The 21002-nt window shown below is 44.1% G+C and overlaps 1 protein-coding gene across 5 annotated transcripts in view; it reads right to left on the bottom strand.

The window, feature by feature from the left end:
* Window positions 1–15291: 15291 nt before the first annotated feature.
* Window positions 15292–21002, bottom strand: part of TMTC1 (transmembrane O-mannosyltransferase targeting cadherins 1) — a 133055-nt gene continuing 127344 nt past the window's right edge. For all 5 annotated transcript variants that reach the window (XM_068190916.1, XM_068190918.1, XM_068190919.1 and 2 more), the window contains 6 exons: window positions 20106–20241; window positions 19187–19331; window positions 18933–19070; window positions 18421–18543; window positions 17188–17265; window positions 15292–16464 (listed from right to left, as the gene is read on the bottom strand). In XM_068190916.1, the coding sequence (XP_068047017.1) occupies window positions 16324–16464; window positions 17188–17265; window positions 18421–18543; window positions 18933–19070; window positions 19187–19331; window positions 20106–20241 (761 nt within the window). In that variant the 3' untranslated portion in view covers window positions 15292–16323. The remainder of the gene's footprint in view (window positions 16465–17187; window positions 17266–18420; window positions 18544–18932; window positions 19071–19186; window positions 19332–20105; window positions 20242–21002) is intronic.

Below are 21002 nucleotides of genomic sequence, written 5' to 3'. Positions count from 1 at the left end.
CTAGGGCAGGGCAAGTCTGGACCTGCTCATGTTGTTAGGACCAGCAGAGAAGAGTTTGGCACTGAGCAAACTCCTCTACTGCAGCCCATTGCCTAGTGGGACTGTCTGAGAAAAGGTACCAAAAGGCTTGAATGTGTGCAAGGGAACATCAAGGAGGAGGTGAGAACTGCCTTCTTTCCAGCCTCCTGGTAGCATTGCCCGTGCCAGGTTCCCTTGCTCACTGCCTGGAGTCAGACCAGTGAAGGTCCTCCCTAGTTTCAGCAAAGGTGGTGGCACCTGCAGAGATGGAGGTGCTGCTGTTAGGAATGCCCAGGGCAGCTCTGGAAAGAGCCAACCACGCACCAGTGTCCTGCTTACATCCACATTCCTACCTGTAAAGGCTGCTCCTGCCTTCATTATCCTGAAGCTCCTTGTAAGGCCCTAGCTCAGCAAAGTGCTGACAGTATTCTCAGTGCATTTGCTCCCCTCTCCCCAGGAGAGGAGGAGGTTTGCAGGTGGACAGGACAAGCGTGATGCCCAGAGGAGCCGGGGCAGGAGAGCTGTCACTGCACACCACAGAGTACTGCACCGGGAGCAGGTCCCTGCCACTCAGATCTGGTTGGGGATGAGAGGCAGCTCCACCTCCTGCAGGACAGGAGCAGTGCCCCACCCTGTAAGGATGGCTCTGCTCGTGACAGGCTCCAATAAGCACACATGAATATTCACAGCAGCAAAGCCCAAGCGTCCCTGATGCGCTCCAAGGTCCCCAGCTGCAGCAAAATGCTGATCTGCACATCCCTGCAGGAGCTGGTCCTCTGACAAGCGGAGGAGACCTGATGAGCCAAGGGGTGCTTGAATATTGCATTTGGTGGTAGTCACCTTCTCTTGCATTTCTGTTTGTGAAAATCTCCTTTGCTGCATCAATTACTCTGTTCCTGTGGCTGTGACCAGGTGTCCCTGCCATCTGATTCACCCTCAGATACCTTGCCCCAGCCACTGGCCACACACAGTGTCCCAGCCAAGAAGTTTTCATCCCTCTGGGGAAGGCAGATGGGCTGCACCTCATCCCCTGCAGAGGAAAGGGTGCACAAATGAATGCATGAATAACACACTTGCAGGGACGTGTCTGATTTACAGGCATCATCTTCCTTCAAGTCATACTATTCCAATAATTTCCTTCCCAAACATCACAGTTACATGTGGGCATTTATATAAGGAGAATACAAACTGAAGTTAGTCACATGTAGTTGAATATATATGTGCCAAATTGAGACTGTATACATGCCAAATTGAGAGGCAGAGATTAGGAAAATTGAATGTTAATGTAAGCAGAAGGATACTTGGGAAGAGGACAAAAGAGATGGAAGAGCCTAGCAGAGACAAGGAGACTGGACTGCCTCTATCACTCTCCTTGGAATGACTCAGTGCTTGTGAGAAACTCTTTATATGTTTCTCCCCCAAAGACCAGCATTGATCATGTCAAAGGACTTGTGCAGGTCATGCAAAACTCAAGATTCAGCTCAGTTCAATCCAGAGTCATATTGGTTTGCTTTTCCTTGATATCGAGAGAAAAATGGATCACAGTTCCCCCTGGGAGCTTTGATGGGGCACTGGCAGTGCCCAGCCTCCAGGGGAGCAAAGCAGGGATCCCTGTAACTTCCACAGAAGCTGCCCGGCCCAATCCATGCCTAGAGACAGAACCCTATTTAACCACAGAGCACAGCCCTCAGGCAGCCCTCCTCACACTGCCCACCAGGATGTCTGAGCCCTGAAGTGAACACTTCTCTGGTCCTACTTCGCTTGCTCCTGCCATTATGGCCAAAGTGTAAGGCTATCACCATCTCAGCCAGTGTTTTGGGACATGGCAGTGACAGACTGTTATTCTGTGTTGGCTGATCTGCCATCTGATGGCCACAGGCAGTCATGGCCAGTTGGCTGTAACCCTTCCTATCTCTAGGAGACACAGGAATGCCTTTTAAAAGATTAGGCAGTTAGAGACTTGTGCCACCTCCTTAACTCTGACAACCTGAAGTTGGCTCTGTAGGCTCTGCCTTTGCCTGCAGAAGTACTGGAAGCAGGAGATAATTCAGTTTGCTTCTTGGTGGGCAACACTCTTGTAGCCAGGGCTAGCTAACAGCCTGGGGCTATGGCCATGGGGAAACCAGTGGCCTTCCAGCAGCTCCCTGAGAAGGAATCAGCACCCTTGCAAGAGGGGGGGAACAAGGACACACAGGAATGTCACAGAGCAACAGGCAGAGCCAAAGCACAGACCCCGAGGGATAAACCTCTGGGACAATTAATGAAAACCTAGGACAATAATTAAACCCACTGTGCTACCTCAATAAGAATTAAAGGCATGACTGAGGGGACAACGAGTTTGCGACCCTGCAGTGTGGTCTTGCCCTGGGATCTGGGGCTGACTTTTAGTAACAGGGCTTTCAGCCAGGCTGGTTTCACATTAGCAGCAATGCAGAGGATTCCCTGACCTCCAGCTGCAAAAGCTGGATGTCCTTTCAAATGGATAAATATATTTCTTGTTTCATCTGCTATCCATCAAGCCACTGTTTGTACCTGGGAAGCACAGAGCTATCAGGAGAGGTGCCAGCAGATTGCATTGCTGCCAGCTCAGCTGAGAGGAAAGGACAGTTTATGCCTCACCTTGGCACTTCCAGAGCCTCCATGACATTTTTTGACCTTGAAACATCAAGCTCAGCTTTGGTTACCTGCAGTCTGGGATTCTAAAAGACATGTGAGAAGCCTTAAAAGCAATGGGAACTGATTGCCAAGTGGTTTTGGCCCCATAAATCCTCCTAGTTTTGTTACTGGTGCATTTAAGGAGATAAGCAGAGGCCTACATCCACAAGCTTTATGGTGATTTTAGGCAGCTACACGCAATTTAAATTAACACTAGACAAGCATATGGCCGTTACAGTTTTTCTGCATATTTTACAAACAATATAATGTCACAGTTAAACTCAGTGCAATCAGCTCCAGCAGGGTTTCCATTCAGCATTTCTTTTAGCAATTTAGTAGACAGACCCACTATCAGGGCAGTTACCCAATGAACAGTAGATCCCATCTTTAGCAAAGGCATTTACCATCCTCTAGGGATGCAGCAAGTGCTCTAGTGCAGGGTGGGACAAGAGTCCAGCTGCTGAATTATTGTTGAATTATTGAATTACCACCATGCTATTTCACCCCTGCAGCCTCTGGAGATGGCCAGTCCAGGCAGCCTGGCAGGCACACACTTTCCTGTGGCTGTCGGCCCCTGAAGTGTGGCCTCAAGCGTTTTGAATCAAGGTATCAAGGGCTCAGCATAAGCCTTTGCCTCAATGCTTTTGAGTAAATTAAGATTTTTCTTTTTCCCATTCAGGGAAAACCTTCCTCTCATTTTCTAATCACTTCCAGCCATAAGTAACAGACCCAGTAATGGCACAGCTCAGCCTTAATCCCAGGAGGCTGTTTACTGGAAATGGAAAGTTGCCATGCTTCCCAGCAAAGTCTGACACCAGGCCTGCCTGGCAATGCAAATGCTGCAGTAACAGGAACACAGCAGCAGCACTGACAGCAGAACAGTGAAGAGTAAAAGCACTGACTAGTTTTGCATGGAACAGAGAAACAAGGAGGTGCCTCATTATGAAGGCTATTCTTGCACATTGGAATGTTTATACCATAGCTACTTTCTCAATATTTAACATTAGTCCTCAAAAAGGACGCTCAAGTTGAGCAAGCAACAGAGGGAAGATGACTGGTCTGCAATTACAATATAATGGGTTATAAAAGGGCTGGCAAAGAGGCTCCTTATATCATTGTCCCTGCCCATTAAGAAGTCTTTAGCAAGGCTTGTGAGGCTGGTCTTGCATTTAAAGTACAGAAGCCAACGTGACTCCTAAAAGTGATGGGACAGTTGCCAGGAAGCAGCACTGTGTCTCCTCCGGCCTCAGAAATGCTTCTCTGCATGCCTGCTTAGTGAGCAGGGTCTTTTAAACACAAATCCATTTACAATGAGTGGCTGAGACACTTAGAAGAGCCACGGCAGCATGGAGATTTCCACAGCCTGGACCAGACTTGGAAAGCTGTGCAAAAAGGACTTTCCCCTTCTGAGTGACCAGCAGTCAATGACTCGAGGATTAAAAAGACATGGGGTCTGCTTCTCCTCCCCTTTCCCAGAGAGGAGGGCAGCATACAGCAGCACAGACCTGCCAGGGCTGCCCTCCCTCCAGGCTCCAACCCTGCCAAAAACAAATCTCAGCTGCAGCGGATCCTCTGGGCTCTCCCAGTCAGGGGGACAAACTCCACACACAGACAACTCTTCAGGCTACGAAGAAGACATGGAAAAATAAGGTTTTTCAGTGAGACAAGACCCCACATGCTCAAAATGCATTACACCTCAGGCTCTTCTGGCAGGTAGGGAATTAATGAGACAAATCCCAGGTGCCACAGCTTTCCTGACTCCATGTCCTGGGGTGATTTTATGATGCCTGTATCCCCAGCAGATTGTAATGACATCACCAGACTACTCCAAATTCACCCTAAACCAAGACAAGTAAAATTTTTGGCACCCAAATCGTGCCAAAGCACTACCAAATCTACCCAAGTAGAAAAAACACCCTCTTATAACTAACCCAAAACTCCGTATGTTTTAAACATGAACTTCCTCCAAAAGAAGTATTTCAAAAAGCCAGAGAAACTCAAATAGACATTTAAAATAACAACTCTAAAACTAAAAAAATCAAACAATAAACAGCTTACCTAAACTATCAAAAAACCCATCTACAATAAAACTCCTAAAAATAAAAACACAACAAATACCAATTACCACCTCAACAGTACGCCACCACCAATACAACTCAAAATACCATAATTGTATCTACAATATCAGCTACAATAAACTTTAACAAAAAAACACCAGTGTTCCTAACTCAATAAGGCCATAATACCATAATCCCCATCCACAAAATAATCCATAAACTGAAAAACCAAAAAATAATCAACAAAACTCACTCACCTTCAACAACCCCATTTAAACACAAATTAAAAAAAAAAAATAAAATGAACCATAAACTATCATACCTTAAATAAAATAACACCACTGTTGAATACTACTATACCAAACACATTAAAACTCCAATACAAAATAAAGTCCAAAACAACAAAATAATACACCTCTATTAACATTGCCAATATATTTTTCTCCATTCCTTTAACAACAAAATGCAAACCTCAATTTACCTTCACATAAAAAAGTTGCAATGCACCTAAAACCAACTATTCCAAAAATAAAAACACAATCCTACCATCTACCATAAACTAATCCAAACTACACTAAAAAAAAAAATAAAGCTCCAAAACATCTACAATACATTAATAGCATCATTATATTAAAAAAACCAAGAAAAGGGTTTACACAAAATCAGCCAAAATCTCCTAAAAGCCAATTTCACCATCAAAAAAAAGAAAATTGAAAAACATACTCAAAAACACAGTTCCCAAAAGTAAATGACAAAATAAACAGCATTAAATATTGTCAACCTTCGATATCCATACCATCAATATCATCAACAAAATCACAGTATCTCCAAAAAGCAACAAAGAAAAACACAAACTTTCCAAAACACCATAAACTTTTAAAAAAGACACATTCCTAAATATAACCACATTATACACTCTCTCTACCTAATCACCCACAAAAAACCACTTTCCAATAAATCCCTAAACAACAACAAACCTTCGCCCAAATCAAACAAAAAATCCCTCCTACAATAACCCTGGACCCAATCAAACCCAAGCCAAACAGCAAAAACTCATTCTACAACCAAAAACCATCATCTAGCCTAAAACCTTTAACAAAAAACACCTAAAAAACCTCAAAATCAGCCGCTAAAATTTTAAAATCAAAATTACAAAATATCTAAAACCAACTACACTCCAACAAAAAGAATTTAAGAACCTATAAGAAAATCCAAACCACCTCAAAAATAATCAGCACTAAAACACAACTCCTCCTGACAGCCCAACTGCCTATAGTAAAGGAAATATTCAAAACCAAAATTCCCTCTGCCCACCACACCACTAATATCACATAAAATAAATCAATCACCCCCACACCCATATTAAAAACTAAATAAACCGAAAATTTTAAAAATAATTAAAAATTAGTCTAAAAATAAAAAAATTCACTCTCATAAACAAAAAAACCCCAAAAGCAAATAACATATGCTAAAAAAATCTCCACCATACAAACAACTACCAACAAAAAAAACCCATTACACTCTTTCTATTAAGACTTCTTGTCACATTATAAAAATAAAAGTAAAAAACAGCCATATAAATTCCAACACAAGCTACAAAAACTACTGAAAGAAAAATTAAGCCAACTTACTAAATTAAAAACCATTCAAATAACCCTAAACATAACTAAAAAATGCCAAAACTCTACCTCTACACTAATTCATAAATAATAACCAATCCTCTATAAAAATAGCTTAAAAAGCTAATTAACATTAAAAAAATTAAATTACTAAAAAGCAAAGAAATATTACTACCATAACAAAAAAATAACCTATAAAAATCCACCACATAAAAACCCATACCCCCAAAAATAAAACCAATAAAAAACACCTAAATAACAAACAAATAATTCAAACTACAAAAAAAGCATAAACAATAAACTTAAATAAGAACACAAAAAAAAAAATATTCCTAGCACAGTAGGCCCATGATACCTCAAATCACCAAAATCAAAATGCTCCATATAACTAAGCACAAGACCAAAAGATAAATCTAACCCTAAACAATATTTCCCAAATTACCCGTAACTATCAAACATATACTGCCATCAAACAAACCCAACAATTCAAACCCCTATAATATAATAAACAATAATCTAAATAGAAATATTAAAAAGCCTGACTAATTAATTCCATTGCATCACCCCAATCACAACAAAACAAACATTCCATGCTTACAAGAATAAAAACCACCACAAATAATTCAAAACCTCCCCTGGACCTCACACTACACCCCATACCACCATCCTGAACCTGAAAAACAAATCCTTTAAAAACACAATGGCCTTAAAATTTCAATCAAACAATAAAACTAATTTCAAAAACACCCTTATCAACACCTAAACTAAAAACATAACTTTAAGTAAGTGTGCCATATCCCCTACCATACACCAACTGTAAACAAAATAAAAAATACAATCAACTATTCAAAACCACCGTAAAGTATTCAATTAAAAAATCTTTCAAAAATTAAAAACAGCATCTAACAAAAGCCACCTTTTTGGGTGTTAATTAACACCCGAAGTTCCATCAACCAAACAAACCCTACCCAATCTAAACCCCTACATACAATAAACAAAACCTAAATCCCATTAATATGTATCAAAAATGTATTAAAAAAACAATTTAAATCAGTTCTACCTCACACACAAACCCATTCATAAAGTTATCTTTACTCAAAAACCAAGTTACACATAACATATGATTCAAAAAAAGCCCAACACAATATGTACCTGCAAACATCTAATTATTACATAAAAAACATATATGAATATCACTATTTACTAAATATGACTAGCATTATCTATATATAACTATATACTCTATATATATGTACATGTAATAAATGTGTTTATACAGTTCAAATATCTATTTGTTTTAGCAGGAAACTAACAATATAGAGACAAAAAGCAGAATGTCCACAAAGGAGACTTTCCGAGTTTGACATCTCTTTCAGAGCACCAGGTGAATGCTTTGTCTATTAAAAAAACAGATTTTTCCACTTTTCTCCAAGGAAGTCTTTTCCCAAAGCAATCAAGAGAGAGGCCCCTTGACTCTGCTTTCTAGAGGAACTTTTCAGAAGCTTTCTCCCAAATTTACCTCAACCAAGACACTCCAGCCTGTGCTCCAAGCTGAAGGCAATTCCATAGAGATCAATGAAAATGCAGAGAAATTGCAATTCTGTAGAAGAAGCCAACATGTGCAAAGCTGAGCTCTCCTGACAGGTACTTTTATCATGTGCATGCAGAGCCAGGAAAAAAAAATAAAAAAAAAAATAAATTTAGATTTCATCCTAGTAGCCTAGGATTAGATTTAGATTTAGATTAGATTTCATAATTAGTAGCCTAATTATTCTTAATGCACTGCACCTGGGACTAACAAAATTAAGTAAGAAGTGCAGCAGGTTGTAATGACATATTGCATTACCAGACTGCTCCAAGTTTATTTTTAAAAGCTTTCATGCCTGAAGTGCCCTGGAGTACTTAACTTGTGCCAGTGAAGTCACCATCAAAGATGTCCCTGAATGGAGCTGGCCCAGCCCTCAGGCTGGGCTTTGCTCTAGACCACCCCCCAAGGAGACGCAGCTTTCTTCCGTCGCTTTTGGCACCAGCTGTCCCTTAGCAACGTGGGCAGGGAGCATGGGGACAGTTTGACTTGGGGACAGCTGGCTCTGATGAAGGCTTTGAGGCTTCACTGAACTGTGCAGTTGGAGATAAATCTGTGGCAATCCCATCTATGTTTTCTAGGGAAAATGCCTCCAGTCCTCACCCAGCAGGGAGTGATGCACACAGTGACAGGCCTGGCAGACCCCGTGCTGGGTGGGGGAGCAAGGGATGCTGCTCCCCTGAGCCAGCCCAGGACACAACCATCACCACCAGGACCACACAGCAGAAGCGATCTCCAACACTTGGGACACAAAGGAAAAAAAGAACTGCAATTTCTCCCACCAGCTGGAGGTCTGCTTCTCCAGGCTGGGGTTCAGGGGTTGTATCGGGCCTCTGGCTCCCCTGCTGAGAAGAGGACAGCAGCTCTTCCTCAAGTCATTTCAGCTGGCCTGTGTCTGCACCAGCTGAAAATCACTCCTTATTCACTCCTGTCTGATGTGTTTCTCATGTCTAGAGGAGGGGTCCCCTGCCTCTCCCAAGCCAAGGCTGGGATAAGAAGTCTGCTCCCAGCCACACAAACATAAGAAATGCAATGCTCATGATTTACGAGGTACTCACACTCTGTTTGCTTGCGTGAGAAGCTGGAATAATTCACTTGGATCCAAAGTGACACCACTCCAGCCCTCCCCAACTTTGGAGCTGATGCTCTCTGTGTAGGCTTGGAGGTGATGCTGTTTGATGAGGGTTGGCAGGCATTAGAAACCTCACCAGTTTCTCACACCACCTTATGAGAGCACCAGAGCACCCAGGAGCCCACATCTTCCTCTACTAGCCAGACCATCAAGCACACTTTGACCTCAGCAGTAACCAGAGGGACTCACCCCACAAGGTTGTGGGGATCCTTGCACAACTCCTGCAGCATTCCAGGCTGTAGAGGGGCTCAGCTACCTGCTGCCCTGTTCGGACCAACCTCTCTCTCTGGTCTCAAAGCACTCGACCACTGCAAAGCCCAGGCACAATTTTCTAGGCCACTGACCTGAACCAAACTCTCCCTAGTCCTTGGTGCTGACTGGCTTTTCCAACAAGAGAGTGTGGTGATTACTGCTATAGCAGCAAGTCCACTAGTGAAGCAGAAAATAAAACAAAACTTATGAAGGTGGTCAATGATGGAGAAAATACCATTCCCTTAGGTGGTGAGAGAAATAACTTTAGCAGCAGCAGAAGGACCAGCACCATACTGGAGCAGGGTGGGAGGAACTGCAATTAGCTGATTAGCCCATCACTTGCCTCAGCAGGACATCTGTTTTTAGCACTGGCTTCATTACCAGGAGCAAGTTACTCTGATCATCATTCTCCTGCCTGGCTTCAACCACCTCACAACCTATCGAGTGCTTATTGCCCTCTCTTACCTAAAAGACATAAATTTTCCCATGGGTGTAGAACAGGCCAGACAGGGGGTTATGAATACTTTAGCCACTGCAGGGCGATGTGCAAGAAGGGTTTGACCTGGTGCCCCAGAGAGAGCAGTTCTCAGACTCAGCAGGACCAAGCTATTTGTCTTTCTTGCACATCCAAGGGACCACATGGCAGCTGGGCAGCCTGCACAGGGAATGGGTCACTCACGTCAGCAGCCAAGGAGGGCTGTGGTGAGCAGCACCTACACAGAGAGGGTACGAGAGGCTCCCAGTCCCTACACAGCTACAACAAAGGCAGCCTAAAAATCACTCACCAAGGCAAATACACCAAGCCCTGGCATATCCTGTGATACTGACTGGCTACTTTCACCTTTTTTGTACCTCAAAAGAGCAGGTGACACCAATGCTCACCGCCATAGCCACACACTGAGGCACACCTCCCACAGACCATGCACAGGACTCACCACATAGAAGAAGGCAGCACATGAGCAGAGAGGAGTCCTGCTCCCACCACAGCTCAGGAAAAGCAACCAGTGCTGGAGCCCAGGCTATGTTCCACCTCTCACAGGAGGAACAACTCAGCTAATAAGCCCTTTTAATGGCTATGGTGTCAATCAGGGGAGCAGCTGAGGCTGCAGGGCTGCAGCACAGCTGGGTTTGGAGGCTCTCACACCGTGTCTCACCTGTTTGTAGTTTAGTGCCTGTTTCCATGGGCAGCAGCAGGATCTAATGTCCCCCCCTATCATTGCCACCAGACCTGAGGTGCCTCAGGCCTTGCAGAGGACCTAGGTGGGCACTGGGTAGAAGCTTTGTTCTTGGGACCTGGGAGAACTTCAAGGTGTGCAGCCTGACTTCAAAGCATGTAATTCCCCTTCATGCTACAGAGCATTTTGGACTCACCAGGATGGCAGGAAACAGCATGGCATGTGTTCAGAGCTTCTGATTCTCTTTCAGTCCATTTTCAGTAGGTGTTTATCATCATTGCTATCCCATGTGAACTCAAACCCTGGAAGCACGCAGGAGCATCTAGGAATGTGTGCCAGGAAGAATGGATGTACAACAAAATTAGTTTCTTTTTAATCTCAGTTTTTTTCTCTTTGCACTCTGTGGATTTTTTTGACACATTCCTGACAGAGGCATAAAGCCTGATATGAAGAGCTTATGTCAGTATAACATGTCCAATCATCAAGACTGTGTGAGCACCAGCCCACATCTTTTCTCATGCTCAGGCTCCAAAAAATGCCTGCTCCAGTATTTTCATATGCCCAGATTCAAACACATATGCTGTATAGTTGCTCCTACAGGACCAATAACCTGGAAATCAGGGGACGTAAAACAAAATATAAGTCAAGTGGACTAAGAAACTTCAGCCCTTCCACCTCCAGAAGAACTTGTTCATGGCTGGTCCTAAAGAAAAAGAACAAAACCAGGCACAGCACCTACTTTTCTTACTTTTTATATAAAATAGACATTTACATACATTTTCTTCTGCAAAGACTTCGAGCATAACTCCTTGATGTGAAATCTAGCCATAAATCCCACCGTGAAAAAAGCAAAGACTTTGCAAATTCCTGCATCACTGACATACATCCAGCTGCTGCTAAGAGTGACTTTATTTTTAAAATATTTCTAATCCATGGGCTGTTTTCTTGTGGTTTTGTTTTTGTTTGGTTGTTTTTTTCTTTCTTAAAAAGATATGCACAGCTAATTTAAAAAAATTAGATACAGAAATAAGAACCATATGAACAACAGGCAATGCAAACAACTTCTGCATGAGAGGAACACGCAGCGTGACATCCACTTCAGGCAGAGATTTCTACAGTAATACAGTTGTGTTACAGTTGTAACTTTTACAGAGGATACCACTGGCAATATTTTCCAGAAGAAAAAATTCTTAGCAAGTCAGTACAAACATGGCAATGAACTTTTGCACAAAGTTATCAAGGTTACCTGAAGCAACTTTGCCACATTAAAACACCAGTGAATGCCAAGCGCTGTTTTTTTTCTTTTTCTTTTTTTCTCTTTTGCTGCTGGGCTTAAATGTACATGAAAGCAAAATGGTGCATTTTGAAATTGCTGCAATAGACTGAAGGTTGGGGGAAAAAGCCCTCTAAGGGCTAATTTTTTTCCTAAGATTGTGCATAATTGCATATATGAAAGATAGAAATTGAGCACTTGGTCAACTTAATCACATAAAGATTGAAGAGACTTAAGCATACACCAGCTGGTTCAATGAGCTGGAGGACAAGTGGGGCAAAAGACCATACAATAATATTCTAAATTGCTTAATTAATAAATTAGACTGACAATTGTCTTCTTTCACCAAACATTGTACACCATATCTGGCCTGGTTTCTGTAACTGTGGAGAAGCTTTCATAGTTTTAGATCATTTTAGGGGCATCCAGCCCTCCCTGCAAGTTAGGCTCTTTATTTTGAATTTTTTTGACTTATACTTCTTTCTACCTCCATGCACGCATGCATGCCCAGCCCCCTGTCCTCCTCGAGATCTCTGGAATGAAGGCAATTTGCACTGCTGCATTCACTTACGGTTTGGCCAAAACAAATTGCCTGCACATCTGTAGGAAAATCTAGTCCAAGGAGTCCATGAGAGAAAGAAAATACCCCCCACTGCATCATTTACCCTGTAGGACAGAAAAGGGATGGAAGCAAAGAATGCTGGAATTTAAATAAGCAATAAAGTAAAATCCATCAGCTGCAAATATTATCCATGGGGAAAGGAAAAAGCAACACAATTATTATGTTTCTCATTTAGGATTAAAATGCACAGTGAGTACACAAGAGTCCTGTCAAACCAGCTTCCCATTAATTCTCTGCTTTAAAATTAGTGAGCACTGAGGTTTAGCCAATGCAACTTGCAGAGAGCATGAACTCTCCCCCACCAGGCAGATCTTCAGCCATTTATTAATCTGCAATCTCTACTAACCATGCTGAGCACTGGAACTGGCAGAAAACAATGTATTTATAACTCTTTATTTTAGAAGCTGTGCGATGCTAGAGGAAGAGAACATTTCCTATTATTAATTAAAATAATATAAAGTTACCAAAAGGTAAGTTGCTCAATTTATCTTGCACAATAGCATTCCATTTTGGTGGAGGTAACCCATCTCATATCATACTCTGTTCTTCTTTGCCTGCAATAAACCTTTGACATGATTGATGCCCTGAACAAACACAGGGATTCAGCATGGGTGCCAACAGGACAGAGAGTCAGCTCAGAACTTCACAGGGGTTTAATTGCTTTGGTAGCCCATGGTCTGAGCCATTCTCCAAATCTGCTGCCAGTTTGCAGACTGTCATCCTGCATAGATGGGGTATAAAGTGCTGGTTCGGGACGTGGGGCTCATTATTGATCTCTCCTCTCTCCAGAGCTACCATAAACCCAGCTCCAAAACGTGGAGAGCCAGCCTCTCGGCACAGAAATGTAAACTGCTTCAACTGGCATTAAAATCCCTGCATATGTTATCAGCCTAATTCAGGAAAGTGGATAGCCTTGCCTTCCAACCAGACCACCTCCCTTACAGGGGCATGGTCTCATCTTTCTCCATTTTCTGCAAGTAAGACAGTGTTGTACAAATGGTAATCAATCCTTCTCCAGTATCTGGGAGGGGGGCATCCAAAGCTGTATTACACTTCCACACATAGACGAGTTTTAGGAGGTCAGGATTACTTTGATCAGGTTTTAGGACAAGCAGAAGACAGTAATTTCTACCAGGTCTCTCAGGAAAGACAAACTAAGATTTATGCTGAAGTTAAAAACATATAACTAAGTCTTCCCCCTCACAAAGCATTGCTATAAAAAATACAACTTCTGTATTTGAAAAAATATGTTTCACTGGCCACTATTTAAAGCCACAAACTGCAGTGAGGCCTGTATAATATATAGTATTTATTTAATACATCTTTTGAGGCAAAATTTATAGTTGATACACATTTTTAAAGGAGGCATATGTGCCCCCACGCTACCCCCCGACCTTCAGCTGGCTGCTGGAGCACTCTGCAGATGCCTCCTCTCTGGGGGGCTTTGCACAGTACCACTGTCAGGGCTGCACCAAACACTGTTCTGTCAGCCCCCAAATTTCACTGCATCACAGCCAGCCTGGGCACAAGGGCCTTTGGGAAGCTGTCCCCAAGAGCTCACCTTGGGGACAGGCAGAGAGCTTTCTGTTCCAGGTACCTCTGAATACCCTAACAAGGAACCATCTATGACCTTGCCATGCATGCTGGGGAGTTGATTGCTGTCAGAGGCCATGTAAGCTTTGGTGTCCCCATCCCATGGGACTGTGCTGGCATGATGTCACCTCCTCCAGGCCATCCTGGCAGCCCAGAGGTGTGCAGATCTTCTATGTGCATGGCAGCCAGCAGAGCACCTGCACTGGGGACCTGCAGAAATGTCAGTTCAGCCAGTCCACAGCCACAACAGACATGTGGAGAAACAAGAGACGGGTGCTGACCCAGCCCCAGGAGCTCAAACCTGCCCCTGGCCCCATGAAGTAAAGTAGGCTGCTTGGGCTGGGAACAGAAAACCCAACAGTGAAGAAACTTGCTTATTCTGATCCCAGTGCTCCCCTGGAAGCTGGTTTGGAGGGAGAGAGCCCAAACACTTGTAGTGCCACCTCTTCCCCCCAGCAGTCTTTCACTTCTGCCCAGCTGCAGCTGGTCTCCGTGGCCAGTGGGGACCAGTCCAGCCTGGTCTCAGTGGGTGCACAGCCATGGCTCTGGCAGGTCCATAAACCCTCGCAGGGCAGACAACTGTGCCTGGACTCCCTGTGAGCTCCAAACACAGTTGGAGTCACATCAATAATTTGTCAGTAACCTGACCACCACCTGCAGCAAGACACCAGGCTTTTCAGATGGAACCAGCAAAACCTCCAGCACATGGCTGAATCATCCCACTGAGGGAATCTGGAGCGTGTTGAGGTGCCAAGGCCAGCTAAATTGACAGCACAGGGATGCCTGCCACACAGGCTTTTCCTGACAGATGTGTTTTAGGGCATTGTACACTGAACTGTACTAATAATGCCAAACCCTGTGCTGGCCACACTCAAGCTCAAACAAAACAACTTTTTTAGCAGTTTAGTGCTGCAAGAAGAGCAAAATGATGACCGACCCTGATGTCCAAACCCAAAGGCAGGAAGCAGATCCCACTAACGCTCCCTGGGAACTGGTGCAAACCCCGGTGGAAGCAGCAGAAGTGCTGCTATTGCAGGGCCAGTGTGGTCCAATGTGCTCTGCAGCCATTTGCCTTAGAATCATGAGAGGGAATTATTCCAGCACACCTCATTGGTATTCACTTTTTCTAACTTCAGACAATATGAGTCACAATGCCCAACCATGTGGCCAGCTGTGAAGGATATTGCCCAATTCATATACAACAGAGAAAATATATTAATTATTTGATTATTATAAGTTAAATAAATAAAGCTCAAAAATAAAAGCCCCAGTTCTGAAGAGAATTTGTTTTCCCACATCAGTATTTAAAAATATAGATTTTTGACTGATCAGCTATAGGTTATTTTCTGTATCTCTTAGGGGAGTGGTGAGAACACTTTGACCAAGAATTTTGTCAATGTTGTCACCATGATAAATGGGCTTTGTCCCTGCACACCCATAAAAGAAACTCCTTCGTACCTTTCCAGGCTAGGAAATGTTCCCTAATCTCCCTGTGGCTTTGCTTTACCTCCTATATTGATTAGATAGGTTGTTTGTTTTCCATACTGGGGACTGAGCAGGAGGACAAGTAATCCTAGAGCTTCCCGTTGCTTTTGGATGCTTCAATTTTTTTCAGAGTAATACTTATTTGGCCTGGAGGGAGAGGGCAAAGGGTAAAGCCATATGATATTTGACAAAAGTGACATCATGAACCTGAATTACTACAAAATTATTGTTGAATGAGTAAAACATTCAGGCTAGGTTTTCCCTCAAAGGATCACCTGCCCTACTTGTAGAATCATCCTTTCAGGGTGATATTTAAATAGTTTCCCCTTTCTTTAGAATAATTTTCAAGTCCCATTTAGAGCTGTAAAAGTGACCATCATTTCCTCAGCATTAACCCCTTGGAACCTTTTTTATGTGACCATTATGACCATCTTTCCTGTCTGCAGCACTTGCAATGAAGCCCATCAGTGGTGCTCTACATGGGTGAGGTGAGCCTGTGTGGAGGAACAGGAGGTGCTACTTCACCCCTGCTGCAATGGATGAGTGCTTTGTCTCCATGGTTTCCCTGGTGACAACCAAGATATTGAAGGTACATGTCCCACCCACACTCCCGGTGTGACTAAAACGGGTTCAGCCTAGACATAAATCTTGATTAAAGGAAGGTTTTCATTCATGCTCCAGCATGTCCCACAGGACCTGAGTGTCTCCTGTAACTTTAATCGAACCTAAACATGCATTCGAAGTTTGCCTTCCATAATTCTGAGTCCTATCAAAGTTCTCTCAGCATCACTTTGAGCAACAGGCTTCCACCACACTCTTCTCCAAGGGGCATGTGTCCTTCTGCTGGTGACTGATTGCTATGTTTGGTCTTTCTCCTGGACTTCTTGAAACCGTTTCTCCAAGCGATCCAGTTTGGCCAGATTCTCCTTCAGCAGCTTGCTGTTTGGAACCAGCTGTAAGGCTTTCTCATAATAGTCACGGGCAGTGATGTAGCTCCCCTGCAAAGAAAATGAGCGGTAGGTCTCATTCACATTCCACACAGAAAGTTCGGACAAAGTGAAAAACAAGATACAGGGGAAACAAGAGTTTAAAAACCCTGACATTGTTGGGTTACAAAAGTACTTCTTCTTTATGAAATAGATCACCAAGTGCTGTTAACCTAAATTTGATGAAACTCACACAGCAAGAAATAGATTTACATTTTTCTGTTATGTTGCACCAGAAGAGTTAATTTTACTCAGCAACAGGATAGCTTAAGGACATCACACAATAAGACTCCTTAAGACCCAAATTGTAATGATATGCTAAAGTATTCAAAAGAATAAGCAACCACAGGGTAGGCTATTTCCATAATTTCATGCCAGTATTCTGCATTAGACATCTTTATTAAATTAATTAGGTAGAGAAGAACCTTAAAAGTCAACTCACGGTGACATTTTTCTAAGGTAGGTCAACAACTGAAGCAGGAAAGCTTTTGAGAGGAGCAGGTTGCTCCTTGCAGCCTGCACTCTAAAAATATGAGATTTGCTTTACCAAGCAACCTGGTTGGGAACTCTAGCTGGGGTGAAGAGACCCTCCTCCCTCCTTTTTGGATAAAATATGTCAAGGGGCTTGCTGTTCACAAATGTGCAACTCTTGGCAGTCTGAAAGCAATTTAGGTTTTTCGTCCTGTGTAGTAATGTCTGCACCTGGCAGCTTAAGGAAAACCAAAACTGTCATACCTTTATGTGCTCGATGCCTCCCATATTCATCCAGGCCTGTGCTTGGTCTGGGTTGAGCTCCACAGCCCGTTTATAGCTCTACAGAAACATGAAACATTTCTAGGTTACAAGTCTGACTCTTCAAATAAAACCAGTACTGAAGGGGAAAGAGAAACACAGGTTCTTCTCCTGAAGCCATTCAGAATGTAATTCAAATTCCTCTCATATACAACACACAAAGTGAATTTCAGTTTCTTTGCAGAAGAGGCATAGAATGTACTGCTCCATGGCTCAGTTCATCTCACAGGTTTTCCCTGCCAATGTGTGCTTTTCCTGTTCTCTGAGAAGAGCCACACTTGCAACCCTGTCCCTGCCCCCTGCACCACTGGGGTCTCCTTCACATCAAGGTCATTTCCTTAGGCAGTGCCAAGTACAATGCCTGTCAGCTACAAGGCATTGCTCTTTGTCTGCAAGGCTTTAATTTGGAGCTGGTGGCAGACTCTGGTACAGCCACTTGCGTGGTATCACAAGGACCTGAGGGCAATGCTTTCCTTCCCCACTGATGCTGAGTGTGGGAGAAGAAGCAATTAGGACCTTCTGGAGTCTGTCAAACAGCACTGTTTTTACATTGTCACAATAGGAAAGGATTTTCAAATCAGGATTAAGCATCCTTATCCATAGGGATATTGAGAATATGCAGAACAATCCAAATAATATTTTCTGAATCAGAAAATAATGGAATGGTTTGGGTTGGGAGTGACTTTAAATATTATCTACTTGCTGCTCCCCTCCTACAGGCAGTGACACCTTCCACTAGACCAGGTTGCTTCTGTACTATTATTAATGCTAACATAATTTCTGAGCTATCAATCATCCTTCTTCACAGGATAAGCCAACCTCTCAGTTACTGGCATCTGAGGTGAGATATAACAACATGGTGAACTCACATAGGTCCCCCAAGCTTCCAGCTGAGCCACCTGGAGCTGGTCACTGACAGCAAGAGGGGCTGGATGGAGCAAAGGTGAATCCCACCACAATTCTGTACTTAACCTCTCAGAGCAGGGAGCGCTATTTCCATACAGGAATGAGGGAAAAAGTTGCAATTAAGTCTGGTAAAGTTAGCTGCCTCCTAGCTTTCTCTGTACCAGTGATGGATTCTGAGCTCCTAGGGCAAACAGCCAGAGTGTATCACACATAATGAGCAAACTATCTTTTAGCCTATAAAACAACCAGTAGGTCTTGGAGCAGTCGTACCTCAAAAGCCTTGTCAAGGAGATTCTGTTCTCTTAGCTGGTTTCCTTTAGTGAAAAAGAGCTCTGATATGACTTTTGGATCCTTTGGTTTTAGCTGAAGCGCTTTTTCTATAGCTTCAAGTGCCTGTGAAAAAGCAAGAGGACATTGTGTACCTTCCATTCAGTGCCTTCCCACTTCTCATTCTTTCCTCACCACTATGGACTACCAGCACAAGAACCAGCTTCCTCCATCCCTCGTTTGCGCCACATCATTAACACACAGGTAAATGATATTTTTAATTGCCTGGGGCTGATTGGCACTGGGGCTGACAGCAGCAGGAGGTGTAAGTGATAAGAAAACCACCCTGCTTAGCTTCACTCTTAGTATGTAGATAAACTGAAGGTTTTAGTGAAGAAATAATCTAATGAATGTGTGCTGAGGCACATGACATGTCCCCAGAGAGACGGAGTGTAAAATTCAACCTGAGTTCTGTGTGTGAGCCCTTGGGACAAGGGTATCCCACACCACGATACCTTGGCATAGAGCTCCTGCTTGCTGTAGATGGCTGACAGGAGGCGGTAGCACTCCAGGCACGCCGCATCCTCATTAAGGATATGGTTTGTCATCTTCTCGGCTTCCTTCGTCCGCCCCATCATTGCCAAAACCTGAGCCTGTAACAGAGCCACATTACCAAGTGCTCTCGAGCAGCTCAGCCCTCTGGCACACGCTGGGCTGCACCCAGTGGCTGCTGCTGCCCTGCGGTGGCCCTGCCCTGGCCCTCGCTCACCAGCGCCAGTCTGATGTCCTTGTTCGAAGGCTGCAGCGCTGCCGCTTCTCTGTAAACCTGCAGGGCCTCCTCGTATCGCCCCGTGTTGTAATACAGAGCCCCCAGCGGGGACAGGATCTCAGCCTTCCGCGATACCTTCAGTGCCCTGGAGGTTAGGAAAAAGGCAAGCTTCAAGGTCGTGGGAGGAGCAAAGGGGAAGAGCGAGATGGGCTTGTGCGGGGATGGAGAACCAAAGCTCTGCACCATCCCAGCCTGGGAAGCACAAATTTTAAGTCCTGGGGAGGGATAAATGTGCCCACAGCAGTAATCCCACTAGCCACCTGAGAAGGAGCAGGAGCCACCTCCAAAGTGCTCATGAGCCTGCAGCAGGGGTGGGGATGGTTGACAGTGATGGAACCTGGGGAATGCAAGCACAAATCTATATGCCAAAAAAAAGGCAAAAGTATTCCCAATCCATCCTGCTGCATACCAGGAGTCAGAGCCCGACTGCTGGAACATTGCTGGGAAGGGCCAGAGTTCCTAACGGTGCCAACGGTTTGGTACTGAGCTGTGTAGCACTTATGGCTGTTCCTGGTGCAGCAACCACAGACCCCCTTCAAGCAGGGTGGGAGTTGTGGTAATAGAGTCTGCTCCTGCCACTGAGAAACCTCCAAATTTATCATCAGAGCGTCCCCCAGCCAAAAGCAGCAGTGTCCATCCTGGGGGTTGGAAATAGTCCAGGGAAATCAACACTGCCTGAGCCCATGCTGCCTTTCCAAGCACTCCCCAAAAACAGCCAAAACTAGTTTCAAAGAGATGGAGGGTGAAGGGAGGAAACCCCACGCATGCACCGACAGATCCGCAGAACAGAAACTCTTGAGCAGCAACAAGCCATTCAGGGGCAGGAGTAAACCCTCTGTCTCCCACCCCAAATCCTCACCTCTTGTACCATACTTCAGCCTCTTTGTTCTGCCCCAGGGAGCGGTGAAGCCTGCCCAGGTTCACCATGGCCACGTGGTGAGTGGGGCTCAGGAGGATGGCCTGCCTGTAGTGGGACATGGCTCTCTCGGGAGACCCTGGAGAGGCAAACAGCCATTAAACAAAAAAAAAAAAAACAACCCTGTGCATCAGAAAAAACCTGTCTCAAACTCAGCACATGGTAACGTTCTAGCTTTCTTTCTTCTATTGCTCTACACCTGTGTCCTGGGGTGACTTTATGATGTTTCTATTTTCCCCATTCATCTGTTTAGCCCAGAAATACATTTTGCACCTTTAAGACCTTCCAGGAGTGAAGAGGGGAGAGAAGAAGCACAGAGTTTGTTATCAGAAGTTGCACTTGCTCACCCGCATCCCTCTCGCAGACTGTGTTGTCTGCAGATGGCAGGACAGAGCTGTCCTTCATTTTTTAGTTAGTTTTTAGCTATCTGAGGCAGAGAACTTCCCTGGACTGTGGTTTTTCTTTTTCTTGGACCTGTTCAAACCTGCTCTGGACTGAACACCCAGAAGAGCAGCAGCAGCTCACACCTGTGGCCACCAGGCCAGGCCTGGGCCGTGGCATTTCCAGCACCGGAGGGACTGATAACAGACTGGGTGAGCCAAGCTACAGCCCACAAAGGGGACTTGCTGAGTTTGTCATCTCTTGGAGCAGCAAGAGGTTTTATCGTTTAATATTGTTCATTTTTTGTGCTGGTGAGTGCTTTTCCTGTTAAATAAACAGTTTTTTCCACTTTTCACCAAGGAAATCTTTTCTTGAACCAATTGGCAGAGTGGCCACTTAAATCTGTTTTCTAGAGGAACCCGTTTGGAGGTTTTCTCCCAAATTTGCCCTAAACCAGGA

This window comes from Anomalospiza imberbis, chromosome 5 (assembly GCF_031753505.1).
Source record: "Anomalospiza imberbis isolate Cuckoo-Finch-1a 21T00152 chromosome 5, ASM3175350v1, whole genome shotgun sequence".
NCBI classification, from domain to species: domain Eukaryota; kingdom Metazoa; phylum Chordata; class Aves; order Passeriformes; family Viduidae; genus Anomalospiza; species Anomalospiza imberbis.
Note: the sequence above shows the minus strand (reverse complement) of the source record. Positions and strands in the feature narration are given on the sequence as shown.